Genomic DNA, 22,682 nt, shown 5'->3' with positions numbered 1-22,682 from the left:
AACAGGTGGTGCAATGCTTGTATTCAATAAGATAGGTGCCATGTGCTGGACAGTCTGGAAAATTGTGCTGAATGTTCTTACTGAAAATACACACGAGGGTATGCCTAACCTAACAGAACAGGAAAAATGGATGAGGGGAGGGAATGGAATAAAACGAGAGAGGCATAGTATGCTGCTGTAGCTGGCTCTTCCAGCATGCTCTGAGGCTGAGAACAGACCATATGAAACCAGGAACATTATCTCTAATACTATATGTGTGCTTCTTCTGAAGTACCAATCTGTAACTCTGTTCTCATATGCTTCCCCCACTACTGACTTTCAGTACAGGGCTGGTTGCATTTGAAGACTACTATAACTTCATTTAAACAAAAATATTTGAGGATGCTCAATACAAAATAAACCAGACATTGTTTCTTGGATTATCTTTGGAATCCATGTTGGAGAGAAAATTTGTATGTATATATGTATGTCTTTGTATTTTCCTTTAGGCACAGGGTGAAAAATATGGAGCAGCATCTGTACTTAGGAAATCTAATATTCTGATTTTTTGAGAAGAGATTATAATCTTTGCGTGAAACAAAACAGCAAATACATCAATTTCTGCTGGCGCAACTACAGACACAAGCAGAAGGGGTCTGCTTGACTTACTGACAAACAAATTAATGGAACACTCTGAAATGCAGATAATGTCTACCACACTTTAACTTCAGGGTAAGATGTTCCAGGCCCAAGAAGGAAGTTGTACAAAACCAGTCAATTTAATTACTTGTAAAAAAAAAAAAAAAATTATTGCTCGCTGTCTAGCATTTCATGCCCTAAAACTATAGTGTGTGTTTCAGGTGCTAGGTTTTTTCTTGTGTTCAGTGCTGAATTTAGTATAGAGTGTTTCACAGTTCTGTGATAATCCTCTGACAGTATAAAGCTCTATAAGTGTGAAAAATTAAGGGTTATACCTGTCAATCTTTTAAACCTGAATTACATTAAAAAATTAATGAAAGGTTCTACAATATTAGGGACAGATCTTCAGAGTCAGATATTGTCAAGCTTTTTATGACTTCGGTTCCTCATTCTTCACATTTATAAACTTCCATCTTTGTGCTTTGATACATGGAAGCATCTTCCATATTTACTGGCATAGGAAGCAAGCTATTGCTTATGTTGCAGTGGAAATCAAAATGTGTAAGATATTTCCAAACAACAACAACAAAAAAAACTTCCATAAAAATATAAAAACTAGAAAGACAAAATGAGAATGTTGCATGGAATGTTAAGGAATGAAATGAATGTACATTAACTGTACATACTTCGCCTGGTTTAATTTGAACTTGTACTTTGTTTCTTTCTTCCTCTCACTTACTGCTTATAGCACCTACTAATTTAGCATAAAGTCTTCTGAAATACAGGTAAATGTACCACAAAGCTACTGTATGAGCATTCTTGTTCTGTATCTACTGTCCTACTTCTTGGTTTTCATTTTGTTTTTACTAACCCATTATGGAGAATTGCATTTGTAGATGTATCAGGAGGCCAAAGGATTTTCCTTTTTAATGCATTTTAAATAATTTTGCAAATTGCAGGCCAGATTATGATCCATTAGTATTCACAGGTTTTGATTTTTTTCTTTTTTTCTTTTTTTTTTTTTTTTTTAACTCTGAAACCCAGAGAGGTTACAGATGGTTTTACTACTGTATTTATGAAACTACCATTGTCCAAACCTAAGTGGTGTAATTTTGGAGCTAAGAACAAGTGGGAATTTGCGACTATTTAATCATTTTACCATATCTCATATTTAACATTATGGAGAAAACACACACACACGCATATATATATAATGTATATAACACATATATATATATATATATATATATATAGTATATAACAAATACATAATCCAGTCTCTTTTTTTTTTCCCCTGATATTTGCAGACTTTTATAATTTAATTTTGGGGTCTTATATCTGAAGAAAATAATTTTTAAGTGAAGGGAAGAGATTTTTCATTCTTGGCCTTTAACAGCTCTAGCCTCCTGAAGTTGAGGGTATTTTATTGAGAGGCAGTATCTGAAGGAAATTTATTTCAATTTCAATGAGAGCTTGAAAAAATTACATATTGTCAAGTGCAGCCATCCAATTTGTTGAGTGATTGCTTTCATTACTGAAATTCAGAACTGTAATTGTAGTGGAGCAGAGTTCTTTTGACTCTGCAGTTGTGCCAGAAGGTGCCTACTCTGACTTTTGAGGAGAACAGTAGTTTTCCCTTTGATTGTTCCAATTTATCCTTCAGGCTGGATAACCTGTAAGGCAGCAGAGTTATTTCTTAGGTACCTGCAAAAAAGCTCTAGACATCTTTGCACAGACTGCACTTCATCTCAAAAGCCACTATAGGAGAAATACCCCAGATGTATAGTTGAGTTGTAAGTGGTGGTAGTACCCACATGTGCCAGCAACTCAATCTTTGTCAAATAGAAGATTATATGAAATATCCTCCTATAGACTTGAGGATGTCAGGTACAAAATAATGCTCCAGAAAATAGTAAAGTGTGAAGAAACTGTTCAAGAAATTATGTAAGGAAATTGTTACATTAAATATTTTTAATCACTTGTTCTGCAATAAGATTTCTGAATTTTTCTGAAGAAAATGACTGTTGTAAAGAATCCCATTAAATTAACCTGCAGTTATATAGTGAGTCCAACAGCCCTCAAAAATATCTTACAGATGAAAGTGTGAAAACCTCAGTATCTTAAATTGCATATTAATTATGCCTCTTTTATTCATGCTTTTTATTTACATATATGAACATGGACATTTATATTTGCCCAACTTCACTAGTTACAGAAGTTAATGAAATGAGAAGGCATTGTTATTTTTAAATAACTAACTCTGTGTGGCAAATAATCAACGTGCTTGTTGTAAAATGTGGTTTGCAGTTTGCACTACATAATTGGTCCTTAAATTGCACAGTATTTTCTCTCTTTCTTGATCTGATGATTACCCAAATCTAGAATGAACTGAATTGGCTATCCACATCTATTTATCAGTTAAATCACTGCTTCTGAAAGGGACACATTTATAGCATGGGCTTGTGTCCAAATACAGAAAATAATGTTCTCTGTAAGGTTTTTGAAATTTCGTTAAATCTATGGGTTACACCTAGACCTTGTCAATGCTTTTGTCTTCAGAAAACATGCAGTTAGGATCAAGAATAATATAAGGTACTTTGGGTTTTGGTGATGGAAAAAGATAAGGAAAAATGATACATTTTTGGGGACCAAGGGCAAAGATAAATCAAAATAGGATATGAGGTAGGATCTAAACCTTGAACTTCAGAGACAGAAAGTGTTATTCAGCATACAGTTCAGCAGTCTGTTATTTCATATATGAATGTTACATATGTAATATAAGCAATATTTTTTTAGATGAAATTACTTTATAGGCATAAGATATTTGTTCATTCTGGTTAGAGAAGAAAACATACTGATTTTTCCTTTAATATTGACTGCTTTTTGGCCAATTAAAGAAACATGATCTCCTTTCTGTTCTTACTGAATACATACAGCTGTACAGATGCCTTTGTTCTGTGTGATGAAACAGGTTTACATGAAATGTATCTCATTTGGATGCCATTGGATGCATTTGTGCAATACCATTTGCCCCACCACCACAGTACTGTCAACAGCAAGTCATTTCTCTGGTTTCTTTGCTGTATGTCATAAATGTATCTGTGAGGCTTTGAAGCCTGTTCCGCAAGAAAACTGCTAGATGCTTACCTTAGCCTCCTGCACAGCCTGTTATGACAGAGATGTTTATTGATCACAAATAAATAGCTTTGGATTACATATCCAAATAAATCATACAGCAGGTACCTCTTCTCTATATAATATATCTATATATCTATAATATATCTCCGGTTTCTATGAAGATGAAATTAGCATTAAAGTTCTTCATTATAGGCATGGAATGTAATTCAGTTTTGTTCTTTAAATCACACCATTTTTTCCTTTACATCCAGATATTTCATTACTGCATCAATCATGCATATCTTCTAGACTTTTGTAAGAATGCAAGATTAACACAGAGACATTCAATTTATAAAAATGAAATTTTACTAACTTAGAATGGTTTTCTTTATTAACCCATTCTTCTCTATAACTTTTTATAGTATATAGTCAAATTATAATAAATGTTTTTTAAAAATCCATTTATTTATTTAAATTACTGTTTATATGGCTCCCACACCAAGGCTACATCTTTAAGACTCAAAAAAAAAAAATCAATCTAAACAGAGCTGTTTAGAATAAGCTAAAAAAATGATCTTTGGAGTCACTAGAGCCTGCAAACAGTGACAGAGGCCTTTGCTCACTGCTCTTGGAAGCTTTGTAACTTGTGGTTCAACTGATCATATCTGTTACCTGCTGCACCCCTTCCCTGCATCCTTGCACAGACCATTATGCAAAGCTTGACTTCAGAGGGAGCAGAATTAACTTGTAGGAAATGGTCGGCTGAAATGTTGACAAGTGTCTTGAAAATACAGCCATTTTGGTATTCTCTTGACATATTTTTTACACTTTGAGAGGGAGGTTTTGGTCCCCAAGTACCTAATCATGAAATTTACTTAGCTGGATGTGAAGTTCTCACTGAAATTTGGGAGAGCTTGGAAAACATTGTACAACACCTGAAGAATCGGTTAAATTATGGATAAGTATATAATGTATACTGTTTATGATGTAACTCACTTTTTATTATAAAATTGGCTTCTGTGGTTTTCAGTATATAGAGCCATTTTTCTAATTGCTTAACTGAAGATTCAGGCAAAGTGATAGCATCTATATTTAGATCTTAATTTTCTTTTAAGATTACAAAAATATAAATATTTAAAGTCTGTATGTTGTTATTGGTAACTCATTTATGAATTGACAATACAAATAATAAAATTAAATATTGTACAAAAATTGAGCAGTGTGCAAAGAACATAAGCATCTGGATAATCTGATTACTGCAGTGTACTCTAAATTTTATATGGTGAAGTTGATTTCTTTTAAAAATCAAGTTAAAATCTTTAAGTAGTAATGTCTTACAGCCTGGAATTTTGGACTGCTTAACTGCAATGGAGAAAAACCAAAATGGAAGTTACACAGTATTGTGATGAAAACTGACTTTGCCAGTACAGGAATGTCAGAGTATTTAAGTTTTACTTTTCTTGCTAGACATACTTAACACCACTAAGGATAAAATTACTTTTTAATTTACAACTTATCTCTCTGCACTTTTTGTAGTGGTCAGAGCTCCCTGTTATAATTCTTCCCTAAGGCTAAATCTTAAATTTTCACTTCAGCTGCCATTTTAAATTAACTTTTAAGAGTGTGCAGAAAGGAAAACCTCTCTATTCCTCAGTGACTCTCAAAAAACACAAATTCCAGCAGGATTATGCATTAGAGAGAACCTTGAACTGTTTTTCTTAAGGCCCTGGTGCTTACTCAGTCAGTGTACTGTTCAACTCTGTTTATATTTTGTTCACAGTCATTAAAATCCCAGACACACGTGCTCATATGTATTTCCATGCATGAAGAGTTGTGAGAGCATAAAGAAGAGTGAAAAAGAAAGACATATTATGTGAATTGTTGCTTGATGTCAGTGCATGAACCACTGCTCACCTGGCATTTGACTGTCTTTTTTTTGTTTGCTGTTCTAGTTTTGCTGTCATACAATAACGTAGCCAGTAGAAAAGCAAAGTAGGCTTTGAAGCGTGAAAAGCGAGTATTTTAATCATTATTCCCCTGCTACCAAAATACCTCTGGTTTGCTTCCTTGGAGTATTGACTTTCCAGTCTAGTGATTGTGTTTCAGTGTCTGCATTAAATACTTAATTGCTACCATTTTAACATACAGTACATACAGTGTAGGTGAAAACTAAGCTTAGTTGGAAAAAAGGCAAGGCAGAAGAGTGGAAATGCATGCAGGGAGAGAAATGGAGGAAAGAGAATGAAGAAGAAAGTAGGAAAGAACAGAGAAGTTCAGCGTAATTGAAACCTGGCAGGACACTTAATGACTAATGAAAATAATTCCAGTTACATAAAATGTATATTCTTTTTATTTTTTTTTTTCCACCTGACATCTTACAGTAGTTTTTGTTCCCTTTCAAGGGGACAGTTCTCTACAAATTTGCATGAATGCTAGCATGGCCTGCAGGAGCACGCCTAGGATGCAAGCTTGAGCTCTTATTTTGTGGACTGATGTGTACAGACATATGCAAATCCTTTTGTTTGTCTCTCTGCCTGTTTCGTTTCTAGCTGCACACTTTATACAATATTGAGAGCCTACAAGAAAGGGATAGGGAAATGGGTAGATAATTTTTGTACTTGCTATCCAGAACTTGTGAAATAGATGGCTTTTTAAACCAATGTTCTCTCTGCAGGGAGTTCTCTTTTTCATAAGGCATCTGCAGTACATTTGCTCCTTTGTGTTACTTTGAGTGTCTTCTAATTTTGGTTTGGTTTGGGGTATTTTGGTTCTTCAGAAGTGTTATTGCCTTCTCACAGCTAGATAGTAATCCTCTTATCCCCAAGAGGATCGGTAGGCTTGAATAGACTGGACGTCAGTTAATGCAGCCCTAGTTAGCCTAAAGTTGGAATTGTCTTGTAAGACTTGCCTTGTGGCTGTTTTTCTGTGTCTGGGCATGAGTCCTTCTGGTTTCTTTGGCTCAGTCTGCCTTTGATAGTGATTTGTTACTTGCTATAGTGATCCCTCTGAAGAAAGACACAATGCTTCAAAGATGCGTCCTTGAATCTTTTTCAGTTCTTAGGAGCAGAAAATACTCTTACCATGACTATTCCAGGTGTAATGGCAGTAAGGCTGATGGGGCCTGTCAGTAGCATTTTTATGCTCTACAATAGCCCATACTACACAAGAGATCGAAAAATAGAATTCAGTCTGTGTTTGGAAAAAAACCCACTTAATGTATTTTTATTAGCTGACCCTTTTTTTAACTCACAAACTCTCTTGAACTGAACTGGCAACTAGAAAATTATTACAGGATAAGTATTTCAATTGAGTATTTTCTCATTCACTTAATTTTGATGTATTCTCCAAATGAAATTCACGTTAATTAATCCTATTCTTTTGTCCACATATAGATAGAAAAGAAAAATAATACAATTAGAAAAGGATAGAGAATATAACTAAATCTATTCCAGTGTTCTTAATTTCAAATAACTCTGCTCTTGCCCATTGTGAAGGTGAATACTTCTTTCCACAATAAACAATGCCATCCCACACCAGGCCTGTTTCCCATTCATCAAACATCACCTTAATGATGGTTGAGGTAATTTTGTATTGAATTGCTTACTTAAGTGTTTTACTCTGTGGCAGACAATGTCTGATGTAGCAGGTCAGGACTCGTTTTCAGTGGTATGTCGCTGATGTGATGCAATGAGTCTGTCCCAACCAGTGTTGAGGAATAGCTCCCACTACTTGCGGCTGACTGTGTGACTGCATGAATCAAAGAGACAGTGCAGAACTTGTCCTCCTAAAAAAACAGTTTGCTTATTAAATGTGACAAAAAATATAAATGGATTTTTTATTTTAGGTTCATATGTTTATCACAGTTTCTTAAATGTTTTGAGCATGAAATTTTGGAGACAGTAGAAAGCTGTACAATTTGCATGGGATCTATCTGAGAAAACAATTAGCTTTGAAGGAGAGGTTTTGCTTTGCAGGATGTTTCTGGAAAGGAAAGAAAAATAGAACTAATGGTTAAGTAGAACCTCATATTACAGGCTCTTGTCTGTGATTGTCTAGAAATTGAATTAACCTCTCTCTTGTGCATATTGTTTAAAAGGTAACTTAGGAAAAGCTGCACAGAGGTTAGGACTCTGAAGGTCTAATAACCAGAAATAGTAGCAGAGGTCCTCACGCTGGGAGAAGAGACAACTTGTGACAAGAGAGGAAAGGAGGGGAAGAGGTGGAAGAGAAATGTTAATTTTGGCAGCCAAGCTGACAGAATAGATTTGTCTCCAAACCCAATAGTTGTAAAAGTAGGCCAAAGGGGTCTACTGAGTAAACAAATGAAAGTTTGTTAGTTTCTTCCAAAAACGATACTTTCTGTGTGCACTGTCTGGGCACAACAGAAGAATTAAAAGGAACTTGATAGTCTTTTAATTACAGAAGACAATTACATATGGTTTTAATGACACTATCAACATTTTTTCACCTTCAGGAACAAAAGATCTGCTGTTCATAAACACAGAGGCCTTGCCCACAGTTCTGAGTGTTAATAGGGGGAATTGTCTCATGTGTAAATCTGTTAGGTGTCTTAGCTCTGCATTCTGAAATAAGCATGAAATTTCAAGTTTTTACAATCTAATATTTTCAGAAGAAGATTTTGTAACATATTTTTTATTTCTGTTAATTACATGCAATTTACTGATAAGAAAAAAGAATAAAAATTAGGGAGTTAATTTCCAAAGACTCCTTGCTGATTGTTATTGTGTGGTATCTGTCATTCTGTAGTGTTGCATGCTTTTCCTAAATAGGTGTAGGAGGTTCTGTAACTCCTTGGGGTCACCTTGGTTTTGGGGCAGGGAAAAGTCATCAGATAGGGAAGAAAAGAAAAAGTTTAATTCCAGAGTATTACTGGAACTATAACTGCAAAAATTCTCTCATAAAGATGTACAAACTGAAGGAAAAATATTACATTTTTTTTTGGTGGAAGACTTGAAGTCTTTAAAAATTATTTCTGAAAATACTGTCATCATTCAGTTTGAATTGACTCTCCATAAATTTCTGTGGGTTTATTTATTTATTTATTTTAAATATCCTTACTACAGTAGGAGACTAAAAGTGGTCAGGGGAGATAATGAAACATCACTTTTGAAGCTTGCTGTGAAGAAATACTCATTTTATCTTCATCCTTACCATAGCAAGATTTGAATTTTGGAGTGGCAGAGGAAGAAGAGGGAAAGGAGGACAGAGAGAGAACATGGAAAAGCACAAATTAGGATTATGGGATGAGAGGAAAGGAAGGAAGAGTGGAAAACGTCAGAGTGAGTTTTTAGGACTGGAGTGGGAATAACAAGCTCAGAAAAACTTGGCAACATTTTTTTCAGGACATAGTGAAAATTCAAGAACAGAAGGAAGACTGTTCCCTAATGATTTTCCTTTAGTGACTCCAATCTACCATCCATCACAAAAATGCATAGCAGTCCCTGTAAGAAAAAGAATTATCCACTTCTCATACTTGCTGGACTGCTAGAGATATGGATAAATCCAGGAGTAGCCTATGAGAATAGGACTATTTGATACGAGGGAATCAAACAGAAAAAAGATGGGAGTTGGTACCTTCCTGGCAGCAATGCAAACTGAGAACATGGACTGGCTCTTCAGCCAGCCTGCATTGGAAAATGCTTGATTGACCTGGCGTAAACAAAATAGGTTGTGTTTTTACCGAGTAAATCACTCCAGATAAGTGTCTATTTTGCCTGTACCTAATCCCAGCGCTTTTGTTGGGGCATACCTTTTTGGTAGTGGAACATATATACACACATAAAAATCCAGGGCTAGAAAACCAGTTTATGATCCTGATCTGAGACAAGAGTAAACTGATTTAAAGTTTAGTCATATGGAACATGTACCATGGGATTTTATTAGGTTGACTGGGCATGATAGACAAAAATCAAACATCCTGTGTGGAGAATTGATGAGTATTAGGAAGAAGGGAGTAACAAGTTAAATTGAAATGGATTAGACTGTGGTCAAAGCAAGCTAGTACATAAGATATGCAGAAAGCATGAATTCTACCAAAAGAGAACAGGGAATAGTTTTATGTTGTAGATGTGTACAGTTTTCTTAGCATTCAGAAATGTCTCACTGCCTTTTAGACAAAGCTTATTCAAGCAAGTTATTGCTTTGTGAATGCCATTAAACACTTCAAAGCACCATTTGCTGATTTCAGTAGCAATTTAGATTTTTGCAGCCGAGTGTAATGTCTTCTTGTGTGCGATGAGCCTGAACCAATCTTTTATGGTCTTTTTCCCTTTGTCTTGCTAAATGTGTGTGGGCTGCAGATGGTTCTGTGAAGGAAAAGAACTCCAGAATTCCCCTGACATTCAGATCCGTTCTGGAAGTGGAGGACTTCATTCACTAATTATAGCAGAAGCCTTTGAAGACGATACTGGACGTTATACTTGTCTGGCTTCAAATTCCATTGGTTCAGATAGTACATCAGCTGAAATATTCATTGAAGGTAAGAGGTGAAATAGTAAGATATTTGATCCGTACAGGAAAAAATAACTAAGCTGAAGTTTACTTTTTGTTCTGTATGTTAAGATTACATTTGATTCGGTGGTATTTTTATGTTGTTTCTGTGCCTCGCTATAATGAAAAAGATTTTGAACATCACATCATATTAACTCACATATTTCAAGGAATGCCCCAAGAATTGGTGGCTAGATTGTTATTTATTTAGGTACAAGTAAGATAAAGAATGGAAAAGGAGGAACAAGTAGAATTTTTGGCATATGGTTATCATTTATGCAGTACCCTCCGTAAATCAAAGATATGACTGATGATACCAGTAATGATTTTCATGATAGCAGTAATCCCTGTCTCAGTTCTGAACTTCCTCACAGTGCAGATAAATGTGGCTGCCCCAAATGAGTCTTCTTCAGTCATGTGTAAAGGTATTATAACTCTTCAAATTTGGTACACTGACTTTAAGTTAAGTTAAAAGTCAGTCATATTGGTTTTGTCAAACCGTTTCTTGTCTTCAAAATTAGTCATATTTATCTGTGGAAAGTTAATAACTTGACCATGATTTAAATTATTAAGTTATTTTTTTATTTAGACTAATTGAATACTGATTTTTATTTTAATTCATGCATCTTTCAAACATTTTGGTAATATGCATTCTTTCACCAGTTTTGTAACTCATTACAATTAATTTAAATGGTTAATTGAAAGCATAAAATAAATTAATATAACAAATACTCATAACAAATCTGAATAATAGCATGCCAAAATGATTAAATAGCTTTTGATTAACAATGCAATAAACTTTTCACTATAAATTACCTAAATCATGACAGATGGGCATTTATACAGTTTCTTTCATTATGGTTTTTTATTCTCAGAACCTTGTTATCCTACACTGTGATATAATAGCAAAATCCCCAAGACTTTTCTGATTGTTATGAATTCTAGTAAGATTTTTCTTTACAGAACTAAACATGATTTCAGAAATACTCAGTTATAGTAGAAATACTTAACACTGTGTGAAGTTATAATAACAGAAGCAACATCATAAATAAACAGCTAGGTAGAGAGATACAGTGAATAAAACAATTCCCTTTTTGACATCTGGCAAAGTCTTACTATGCAGAAATGATACCTTAAAGTTTTACGACATATAATTTTGAGAGAATTGTACAAGTCATTAGGCTTCTACCTGTGATCTTTAATGAAACCAGATTATCACACAAGAATTGCTTTGTACATTAATAGTCTTGATGACACTGATGCCTCATAATTTCTCCTGTGCAGCAGCCCCAGCAACACAAGACCTGGTTATCCTTTGCTCAAGAAAAATACTTTAATGTAGATCCTCTTCACTCAGTTAACATTGCTTCTCTCTTCTTACCTTTCTGTGCCACTTGTTGCTTTGATTTTTGAAGTCTAAACTTTGTAAATAAATAGCGTACTTAGGTGCCTCAGTCCGAGCCTTTTTCATGGGAATGTTTACACTATGCATATTGTTTATGAATTGCCTATGATTTATATTATAAATACACCTATGCATATATATGCATAGATCCTTTGATCTTTTGCAGTATGTACTGCAAAAATGTCTGGAATAGATGCAGTGTGAAGTACCAGCTCTTAGGAAAAAATAAGATAAAGGGAATAAATGCTTTTGTATTTTTTTCTTTAAGTGAGTTCAGGGCACTGCCAAACACATACATTATAATCAAGACTTCCACTGGAAAGCAATACCAGTACATCAATGTTATATATAGGTAAATATAACTAGTCTGAACTGTGGAGATTGTGGATAGCAAGTCTAGTCTGAAAATGTCTTGCTGTACTGAGTTGCTCTTGCTTAACATTGAAGATTTTGTCATCTGTTTATATAAGACATGTGTTTTCTTAATCTTTAAGTTTTAACATTCACGTAAAAATCCAGTAGAGTGGCAGTAGTGGTTAGCATCTTTTTTTCTTTTCTGGCCATATTTGCTTCAAGATGAAGGAAGACAGCTAAGAGCCTAGGGAAAACAGTTTGCAATTGAATTGATATGGTTATGATTTCTGTAACTGTCTGAACTACATAGTTATAATCTTTTATCAGATAAAAACTGCCGTAGTTTATTACAGAGTTCTCAGCTCTTGAAGTGAATGGCAAAAGTAGCACAGTTTTTTCTTTGGAATGTAAACATTAAATAAATGAGTGAAAGGATATGAGATTATTGAAAATACTTTCTTTTCCAGGTGCCAGTTCCACAGATTCAGAGAGTGAAAGTTTAATTTTCAAATCAAAATCTGGAGCTATGCCACAGTAAGTGTGCAAAGTAGAACCAATGATGTGCAAATATTCTTAATAAGGGGTACTGGAAAATCTTTGGTAGTTTTAGATTTGGATAAGAATCTGGGGTACAGTTGTGTATGTCTTGTCTTTTCTTCTTCTCTCATGTGATATAAATGTGTAGTATAATTGTAGATTGTATTAATGTCTTGTTCTATCAAGAAGTCTGACCCTGCCCTGACAACTCTTTTGTTGATACCAACTTTTCATATTCAGGAGTAACTTTAAGTTAACCAAGTCTTCATTTGTAATCACCCAGCCCTGTACCTCCAAAAAAAAACCCATGCAGAGGCCTACAATTAAAGAAACAAAATACATTTTAGTTTGTATCTTAAATCAGTACTTTTTATGGGGTGTGAAAGTGTAAAATAGCCAACAATTGTGTTCTACCCAAGCTTTCTCCAATGTTGATCTTTTCATCTGGTAATGACATATTTAAAGATGTAGAAGGTGGCTTATCAGTTACAAACTAACATATTCTGATTTCAGATCTTATAAAGTGCTTGCTGTTTTATTTTTTTTTCAGGGCCCAAAAGAAAACCACCTCTGTTTCCTTGACAATAGGATCTTCTACACCAAAGTCTGGAGTCACCACAGCTGTGATTCAACCTATCTCTGTGCCCAGTCAGCAGGTATTCTTAGACACCAATTTTTAAATTAGTAGAAGTATTTTAAATTTAATTTCAAAACTTGTAAGTCCTGAAAAACTCTGTCATTTTTAAGAATTATAATACTGAACTATAAACTTACATAATTATGTTAAGAGTGATGATTTCTAAAACTTAAGTATGTATCGAGTGAATGAGGCATAGAAGTAAATATACATATGGATTCTTACACAGTGTGTATCAACACAGCATGTGAGCAGCTGACAGATCTGGTGATGAGGAAAATTACAGAGTGTATCACATAATAAAACTTGGTCCAATTCCAAAAGAATGTAGTGCAAGTGAATACCTACAATACTTCTTAGTTAAAGTTTTAAATTTTGTTATTAAATTAAATATTGCTGTAATTTCTCTGGACCTTCTAGAGCAAATTAAATTTTACCTTCTAGAAGTTAAATGTAGAAAATCAATGTTCATTAGTTTATGCTAAGTTTTAATGCCACTGTGGATGACTTGGAGTTTTCATAGAGATCATAAAACAAAATAAAATTAAAACCTCTGTTATATTGTACATGGTAAATTCTTTTTCCTTCTTATGGCTGACCTTGATAAGCTTTTAGGTACCTGGATTTATTTGTTACTGCATCAGTTAAGGGATGTAATAACAGGAGATGCAAAAATGCTTCAGACTTACTTGAATGACATTAACAGGAGTCAAAGTATCAAAATACTTCAAGGCAAAGACTGCTGGATACAAAATTCTCACAGGAAGTACAGAAGCCTCTAAAGCTTGCATTTTGATTTCAGAAATATAACAGATGTGAAATAATGATGTTGCTCAAGAAGCGTGCTAGAACAAGAACACCGTAATAAGACTGTGCATTTGAGAGTTGGCATTGCATAGATAAATGCAGGCCATATTATTGAAACCAATATTCTTTCCATTTTATAGCACTGTTGCATTGCTTTGCAGGTTCAAAGCCCTACTTCATACCTGCACCGTGTAGATGGACCTAAGCCTACCTATTCTGCACCCATTTTTACAAAGGTACATTTTATTTGTCACAATTTTTTTTATTATACTCCTATAGTCCAGAATGAAGTATCAAAATTATATATGCATGTTTGATCATGTTATAACTTTTACAGTTTTCATTATGCTTTTCAGTGGTAATGTCTTCCTGAGAAAGTATGTTTCCACTGCAACAGTGAAGTTCTCATGCCTTCTACCCTATTAAAATCACTAGTGGAATTATACATGAATATTCTGCATGTGTTTGTCTTATGCCCGTAACTGTCCCCCACTGACAAATCTTTGTAAAATAAAACAAGATACGCAGCAATTCAACATCATAGTAATGATAAAGCCTCATTCACAATAATTGATCTACTGACAAAAACAAATAATTGAGGCTTTTTTACTTTGTCTTAGAAAAAATCTATCAGGTTTTTTAGTTAAGAAAGTAGTTCAGATATTCTTTATTGGCATGTCTTGTAAAATGTAAGTTACTGTAGAGAGAGGCTCTCGGAAGACCTCGCAATGTATGGGAAGAATAGGGAACCAATCAAACATGCCAAAGAAGAATGTTACTAAAACACAACCATGGTTAAGGTGGATCCCTTTAAGGAGCATATATAAAGCAATTGCACAGCTGATAAGTTGAACAAGTAGCAACCATCATATTGGTGTCTGTGATTTTGTTCCCGCGAAGGTTTTAACCTCCTGCAAGGGTTAGCTGTGATCTGAACGCCGCATTTCTGTGGCTTAGCAGATAGAAAAAGACAGCTAATGCCCTCCACAACAAGTTACTACAAGGGAAACTTTTACTCAGTAATTCTTAAGTAATTATTTAAGCCCATATTTATCTTCATATTCATCCCAAATTAAATTTTAGAGATGGGAATTAGGTAACAACAAAAAGGGCAGCATATTTCTCTAATCTCTAAAATACAACTTTAATTGAAAATATTATTTTAATTATGCCTTCAAACCTCATTTCCATAGCAGTAACTATTATTTAGTCACCATTTGTTGAAGTCAAAATTAAGAAAAGAAAGTATTTCTGGTTATTACTTCAGAAAAACAGTTGACTAAAAGCTAATATGGAAGAGCAAGTAGTTTTGCCTATAGATAAGTAAGGGTAAGCCCTGTTCTCCACAACTGTCTGGCCTGGTTCCATCATATCCCTTTCTCATGTCAGGAAAGGTCTGATTCTGCACCTCAGAATTCTGCACTGATACTGCAGGTATCAGAGGAGAGTGAATAGTGGAGGTGCAGCAGTTAAGAGAATGTGGTTAGTGCAAGGTAGGGAGGCAGGCAACTTCTCAGTACGAGTGAGAAATAGGAGAAATCCAGCCCTCATTCAGAAACCACCAAAGTAATCGAAAGTCCCATGTTCTTTCCCAGTCCTCATATCTCTTGTCCTTGAAATCCAATATTAACTGGCTTAAGCTGTTTGGGACATACAAAATCAAAACAACTTTAATTCTAGAATAAATTAACTGGATATGAACAACAAAAAGATATACTTATCCAGCCTCTTGACACAAATTTCTTTCTATACAAACTTCAGGTAACAACAGAGATTTATAGGCTTCCATGTAACAAAATTCTTACGTATTTAAGTAGAAATCTATGAATAATAACTAGGGATAACTCTTATTTTAGACCTAACTTCAGTGTTTTGATGCATCAAGGCCCAAAACTTTATTAATAATCTGGAAAGGAAATGAGACAGCCAGTATGGTTAAAAAGATTCTTTGATTTATCATCTTAAGATCAATAACAAATCCAAATATAATGGTTGTCTCCTGTCAATTCTGTTACTTAAAGTACTGTGCTTCTCCTCTCTCACTGTAGTTCTTCATCAAAGGTTTAGACTCCCTGAATTTTTTCAGATGTATATAAGATTTTATTACAGCCGTAATACTGTCTCAGAAGCTGTCCATATGCAAGCTAATATATCCTAATCATATTTGTGTCATCTAGTTTTGCCTGGTTGGTTATAAATGGCTCAGAGGAAAAGCAACTCCACATTCTATAGACTGACCTGAAAGCAGCACAGCTACTCTCTCAGGACCAAGTAAATCAATGTGTAGCTATTTGTAGAATTTTCATTTGACTTTGTGGAAGAAGGTTGAAAAATGAAAGGTCAGACTGCAACTATCTCCTTGTGCTGGTCTGAGGAATTAAATACTTCTACAAATTTTCCATCTTTGGTCTTATTAAGAATGTATTTGAAAATAACCTATTCAGTCGTTTTTAACTATATAGCTGATTAATTTAATCAGAGTGTAAATACAGCACTCAGAAAATGTCTATTGCAAAACTGTAATGACACAATAAAGTTGAAATTCAAAGAGAAGAAAAGACTATTTTTAAAAATGTGAAATGCTTCTGGTTCATTTAAATCGTGATTGTTGTATTTCAGGAGCTACAAAACTCCACAGCATCTGAGGGACAAGTAGTGGTATTGGAATGCAGGGTCAGAGGACCCCCTCCCATTCACGTTAAGTGGTTTCGACAGGGTGTTGAAATTCAAGATTCTCCAGACTTCAGAATTCTCCAAAAAAGTAAGACAATAATCTGAAAGGGCTACCTTTGATATGGGGTGGGGAAAAGATATTTAAATTAGTCTGTGAGGATTGAGTTTCGGACAGAGTCCTCTCTTCCTCACATTTCAGTGACTATAATAGCTAGAATTAATAACTGAACTAGTGCTACCAACCGACATTTAAGTCTTTCTTATTTTGTAATGTGTCTGCACAGATTCTGTGTCTATAGTATTTAAATATAATATGTTCACTCGCTATACAGTTGTTTATTAATGTAATCTCTAATACCATTTTTCTTGTTTGTTTCCCCTCCTTATGATGTGATATGCAGAGCCACGATCTGCAACTGAACCTGGTAAGGCTCATATGAAAAAATAATCTCTTGAATCACTCACTCTTTGAGTTTGTACTGAAGCCATAAATAGAAAAGCATTTCTGCTGAGCATTGGTAATCTGAAACCCCCTTAAAGACAATGTTTCTTTATCACACCTCTCATACTCTACACTGTCCTTTACATCAGTTCCTTTATTAGTTAAACAGTAAATTCTGTTTAGACCAGTCTCACAGCTTGAACTCTGAAGCAAACTTCATTCTCAGAAAATGAGAAATTTGCATGCTACTGAGGAAAAAGAACAAATCCCACAAAATTCCATTACCCAAATTGTACTCATAAGAGTTTCATAACACCCAACCACTAAATGCTGGTTTTGCCAGTCTAGCTTGGCAGATGAGAAATCTTAAATGCAAGTAAAAGCTGATCCTCAAAAACAAGGGCACACTGAATTTTTCTAGCCTATTCGCAAGATAAAAATCCTAGATTTCATCAAGAAAAAATGTTCTTCCAACTACAGGTTTTCACTGGCTGCTTTGTTTTCCCATTAGACATCATTATATGCTGTGGTCTTTTATTGAATAGTAAGCGGATGCTAAAAGACTGAGAATGTTTGTGCTTTTCTTTAATGTTTCTAAATCAAACAATATGTAGAAGATAAGACAGTGATATGGTCTGAGTCTTGCTTTAAGAGGGTGACTGCTTGTGCTTGAATACGTTTGAATTTGGAGAAAGATTTCATTTTGGAGTAGAAAAAAACAAACAAACAAACAAACAAACAAACAAACAAACAAACAAAATAACAAACACCAAAGCCAGAAAAGTTTCCTATATAAGACCTGGATATTTCCAGAGTGTTTCTGAACTGAAGTACCTTAGCAATGGGGGGTGTTTAAACTTTGAGGGGTTGCCCTGTCAGTCTTTGACTGCAGGGAGAACATATTTAGCAGCTGAGTGATGTTTGTAAAGTAGCAGTGTGGCTATGAGGCTATGGACTAGGAAAAGGCAGTGAACTGTTAATCCTGGGAGAAATGTAGCTTTGTCTTAACTTTCATGGAAAGAAGAGGAGGTGAAGAGGGAAAAGTTTCTGATTTTCTTTGACAATTATTCACTAATTTTCTTACTGCTTCCCAAAATGGTTATATTCCTATTTTATTTCAGGATCATCATACATATACATAAAAGCACACACTTGTGTGTGCATGTGCACACACACGTGTGCTGTATCCTGACAATTAAAATTATTAATTGTGGTGTGCAGCATCTTCACCTCTAGTAACAGCTGATACCCAGAATACATATGACTGAATGATTTGATTTATGGAGGCTTGAAATGTAAGCCATGTGAAGGAAAGAAGAGTGCTGAAAAAACAAGTTTAATGAGGAATTAAAGCATGTCTGAGCAGTAACAACAGACTATTGGTAGTTTATAATCATAACCCAAACTTTAAGCTTTAAAAATTGTAAGTTACTGTACAAAACAATTTGAGAGCTCCAATATCGTATCAAGCCTTTAGATATGAAAAGAAATAAAGAAGAATAGTTTGTGCTGAAATATGTTCAATTCTGTATCTTTCTTGGAACATTCTCCTGTAATATATATTATAGAATAAGTCCACCTTAGCTGTTTTCTTGATACCTTAAAATAAATAAAATCAGAACAATGAATCGACTTCTTTCCCTTCCCAGAGAAAGTTAGTTCCTGTCCAAGTAGTAACATCTTTTCTAGATTTAATCTATCAATGCTATGAGAATAGTACCTAGTATATCTAGCTCAATGTTATTAGGAGTTTCTTTTCTACAAAAAACACTTGAACTGCATTCACACTCTCCTTTAGCATGATAAAAAGTATCTGAAAGGACTGAAATCTTACACAAAAGTTTCTATGAAGTCTAAATTTATTAGCATATTTTAGGGGTTTTCTTTTTAATATCTAATGAGAAACTGTTTTGTCAAAACTCACAATTGTTAATGATGTTTGCTTATTTTTGGTTATCTTTTTTTTTACCCCTTCACCCACTTTAGGCAACATAATGTATATAATGCTAGAGTAACAAAATGTTTTAGAGTAGGAATGCAGTGTTATCTAGTAGAAAGGAGAAGCACTTGTTTGATTGAGACAAAATTCCACTGTGCAAATATTTGAGTACAAAGGAAATCATATATTGTGCTTCTTGCTCCATTTTTTTTCATGGATAAAGTAATTTTCAGTATTGTTAGTTGCAAGTTTTATATAGCATTTCTGACAGATACTACTGTGGAGTAAGTAAGAATATTCATGATAGTTCACAAAGCTAAATTCCTTTCATAACTACTACCTGAAATGGGAAATGGTGGGACTTTTGTGAGTCCAGAAAGAACATCACCTTGCCAGCCCTCTCACATACCTGCACCATCATGTTGATGGTGCTGAATGCTGTCCTTCCCATGTCTGGTTCACTTGCAGACCCTGGTAGAAGAATACCTGAAGCCTTCTAAAGAACACTAGGGAAGGGATCCTTACATGAAAGGTGCATTTCTTGAGTTTTCATAAATACAGAGAAGTTATTAAATACCAAGATATCTTATACCACTCTCAAGGTAGGTGGCAAGGAAAGAGTAGGAAGCATCTCAAAATACTATTTTTATATCTGTATTTTTGCAGTTTAATAGGCATAACAGTAATAAATGCCTGACAGCAGTCTGATTTTTTTTTTCATGCTTATAATTCTGTTGTAATATATATTCAAAAGGACCTTCCCACTATCCTAAACCTATGAAAGTGTTTCAGTTTGGTATTTTGTTCTCTCTGGATTCACTAAGTGCTATCCCTGTAAGATTTGTGCATGTATCAATTCCTACTAAAGTTTATTAAATAATGGGCAGTCTCTTACTCTCCACTAAAATTAATGACAGTCCACTTAATGGCTTATTTGTATAGGAATTGACTCTCTGCATACAAAGGGAATGTAAATAAAGTTTAGGCAAAATGTAAATATTTCCTTTTGGCATAAATGATGAGCAGTGTTTCGTGTATTAGTAACTGGTCTTAAGTAACACTGGGTTTTAGGATATCATGAAAGATCTTAAAACTTCTACAATTTTAAAGAAGCTGGGTGGGTACCAGAAATGTAGGTACAGCACTGGTTTGTGGTTTGTGAACACACAACTGCTCTTCAGTGCTGATGGTGAATACATGTGCAAGACTGACAGGAAAACCAACATGCCTATGTTAGATAAGTATTCAGAATTTTGAAAGATGGACACGATTTCTAAAAAAACTTTTTTCTAAAAAAAAATTTCTAAAAAAACTTTTCCAAGTGTACAACTTCCATGGAATTTTACATAAATTCTAACAAATTGTAGTGTGGCTTTAATTACCGGTTGTCAATCAAAGTCCAACCATCAGTAAACACTTTACAGTGTTCAAAAACTTTGCTAGGTCAGTACTAATGATTTAAAAGAAAAATGTTCCATGAACTCACAGAGGTAAGAAATTAAGAAGCAAGGGGTGGGGGTTGGGGGGTGCTACTTTGTTTGGGTACATTCTATCCACCCTAATGTGTTTTGCACTCCTTTTTCTGTCTAGACAGAAATCGGTTTGCATCACAAATCTCTCCAGACTGCTATGTGAATTAATAGCTAGTCAGATTACTTAAAGCCAACATCACAGTTTGTCAAATTACCTGCTCTGTACTTCTTTCTTGGACATTTTGACTTTCTACTGATTGAATCCTTCAAAGAACAGGCTGCCTGAGAATGAAAAATCCTATGGAGTCATTTGCCAGCTGTTGATATTTTGACCATTACTCAGCTGTCTGGAGGCAGCCACAAACTGTATTGAATTACATTAAAACAATTGTCTAATGGCATGTAAGAAGAAAACTATATGAAGTAATTTTTCTTAAATTGCCAGGGAATTGCCACATACACATGCTTTTCTTTTTTTTTTTTTTTTTCTTAATAATTTCTTAATAACTGTATATTCACCATAAACATCTCAAAAGATAGTCATCATTTCTCTTGGATTGTGCTTTCTTGTTCGCGGTTTGGCTGCTGTGTTCTGGAGTTTCAACTCTAGTAAGTAACTCCCTTAGAAATCCCCCCCTTTTTCTGCATAATGTTTGAAACTGAAAATATATGGCAAATGTTACAGAAATCCCTACTGCCTCCCCACACCAAGAAAATCAGCTTTCTGATAGCTGATTAAATTTAAAACACACAGAAACTTCAGTAGGTCAGCATGCATGTTGGATCCTTGCATTTTTTTGTGAAAACAAAAGAATTATGACTAAGAGTCTGGCTCCCTCTTTCACTGTTGAGCAGCAGAGAAGGGCTTGAAGAGAGCAATATCTAATGAGCTATAGCTCAAGATGCCAAACAAAGAGAAAAACTGAAAATAAGCTAAAATGATCTTTCATTAAAAGTGGTCTGATTGACCTATGCACTATTGCTTGTCAATTACATTTTGAGTTGTACTCTGCATTCTCAAGGTACCTACAGAATTCTGGTCCTGTCAGTGACCCCATCTTCAGTATGACTGCTGTGACTGTCCTTATTTGTTGATGCTTCCAAATCCAAAGTAAACCTCTGGTCTTTTTTGTACTATATGATTTTTTTTTTAATTGCTTCTATTCCTCATCAGTTGTAAATATTTAAAGTTTATTGGGGTATGTTAATCCTCAAAGTTATGTTTCTGACTATGCTGATTTCATCTTCAATGTATAAAGGTGACTTCAAACTATCTACCTTAGGCATTGTCATCTCTCACAGGCATCTACAGGATCACAACTCCCTTAGTGTAAGCTTTAACATAAACTTTTCCTTAACCCTGATATATGGCTTAATTTCTCCTCAAATGTGAACACTGCTGTAGGGACTAAAGTCCATATTGTCATAGCAGTATTCCTATTTATTGTACCCGAACTGGCTAGATAGCAGCCATCTTGGGTATTGATTACATATGCTGTAACCTAAGTTCTGTACCCTAAAACTACATTATGTTGCCCACAGTCATGTTTGTTTGTTCAGTTTTCTCCTCAGTATTTTCTAAATGCTGTTTGAGATATCTTCAAACAGAGTCACTTCTGTATATCTTTTAAAAACTTGTATCTTGATTCCTTGAGTGTGTAAAGCCTATTAAATAAGCCAGAACTGCTGCCTGACTGGGTAAAGGTGTATACAATAGTGATCGTCAGAAACAGGTAAATGAACTACTTTTTTTATTGTGTTATTGCAACTTAAGGCATCTACAGGTCTGCAATACTGCCATCTATTATGCTACCCTGCATATTCAGTTCCTGTCTATTTTCACACTTCCCCATTCTCTTTATAGAAAAGATGCACAGATACATAAATGAGAAGTTGTTACCTGATGGGCATATTGCTTTGCCGTTAAAGTCATTAAACATCTGATGGCTAGGGAAACAAGAGGGAGAATAAGAGATAAGTTGTCTACAAGAAGGCAGAGATGTCTTTGGTTGGATTTCTACCAAGGAAACCACCACCGTGACTACCCCCATCTTTGTGTAGCAGAAAACTTATGGCTTTTAACCCACATCTATAGAAATAGCTTTGTTCATTGCATCATAATGAACAAGTGCTAATAAAAGACCATACTTATTTCCCAGGACTGTTTGTGT

General features: G+C 34.7%; 1 protein-coding gene across 1 annotated transcript in view; it reads left to right on the top strand.

Moving 5' to 3' along the window:
- The window catches only part of PALLD (palladin, cytoskeletal associated protein), a 199,652-nt gene that overhangs the window by 59,808 nt on the left and 117,162 nt on the right, over nt 1-22,682 (top strand). The window contains exons 2-7 of the mRNA XM_026846885.1: nt 10,056-10,234; nt 12,472-12,538; nt 13,092-13,197; nt 14,147-14,221; nt 16,605-16,746; nt 17,060-17,083. Coding sequence (XP_026702686.1) covers nt 10,056-10,234; nt 12,472-12,538; nt 13,092-13,197; nt 14,147-14,221; nt 16,605-16,746; nt 17,060-17,083 — 593 coding nt within the window. The remainder of the gene's footprint in view (nt 1-10,055; nt 10,235-12,471; nt 12,539-13,091; nt 13,198-14,146; nt 14,222-16,604; nt 16,747-17,059; nt 17,084-22,682) is intronic.

Source organism: Athene cunicularia (genome assembly GCF_003259725.1).
Source record: "Athene cunicularia isolate RWA chromosome 4 unlocalized genomic scaffold, athCun1 chr4_part1, whole genome shotgun sequence".
NCBI lineage: Eukaryota > Metazoa > Chordata > Aves > Strigiformes > Strigidae > Athene > Athene cunicularia.
This window is presented reverse-complemented; position numbering and strand designations above follow the sequence as displayed.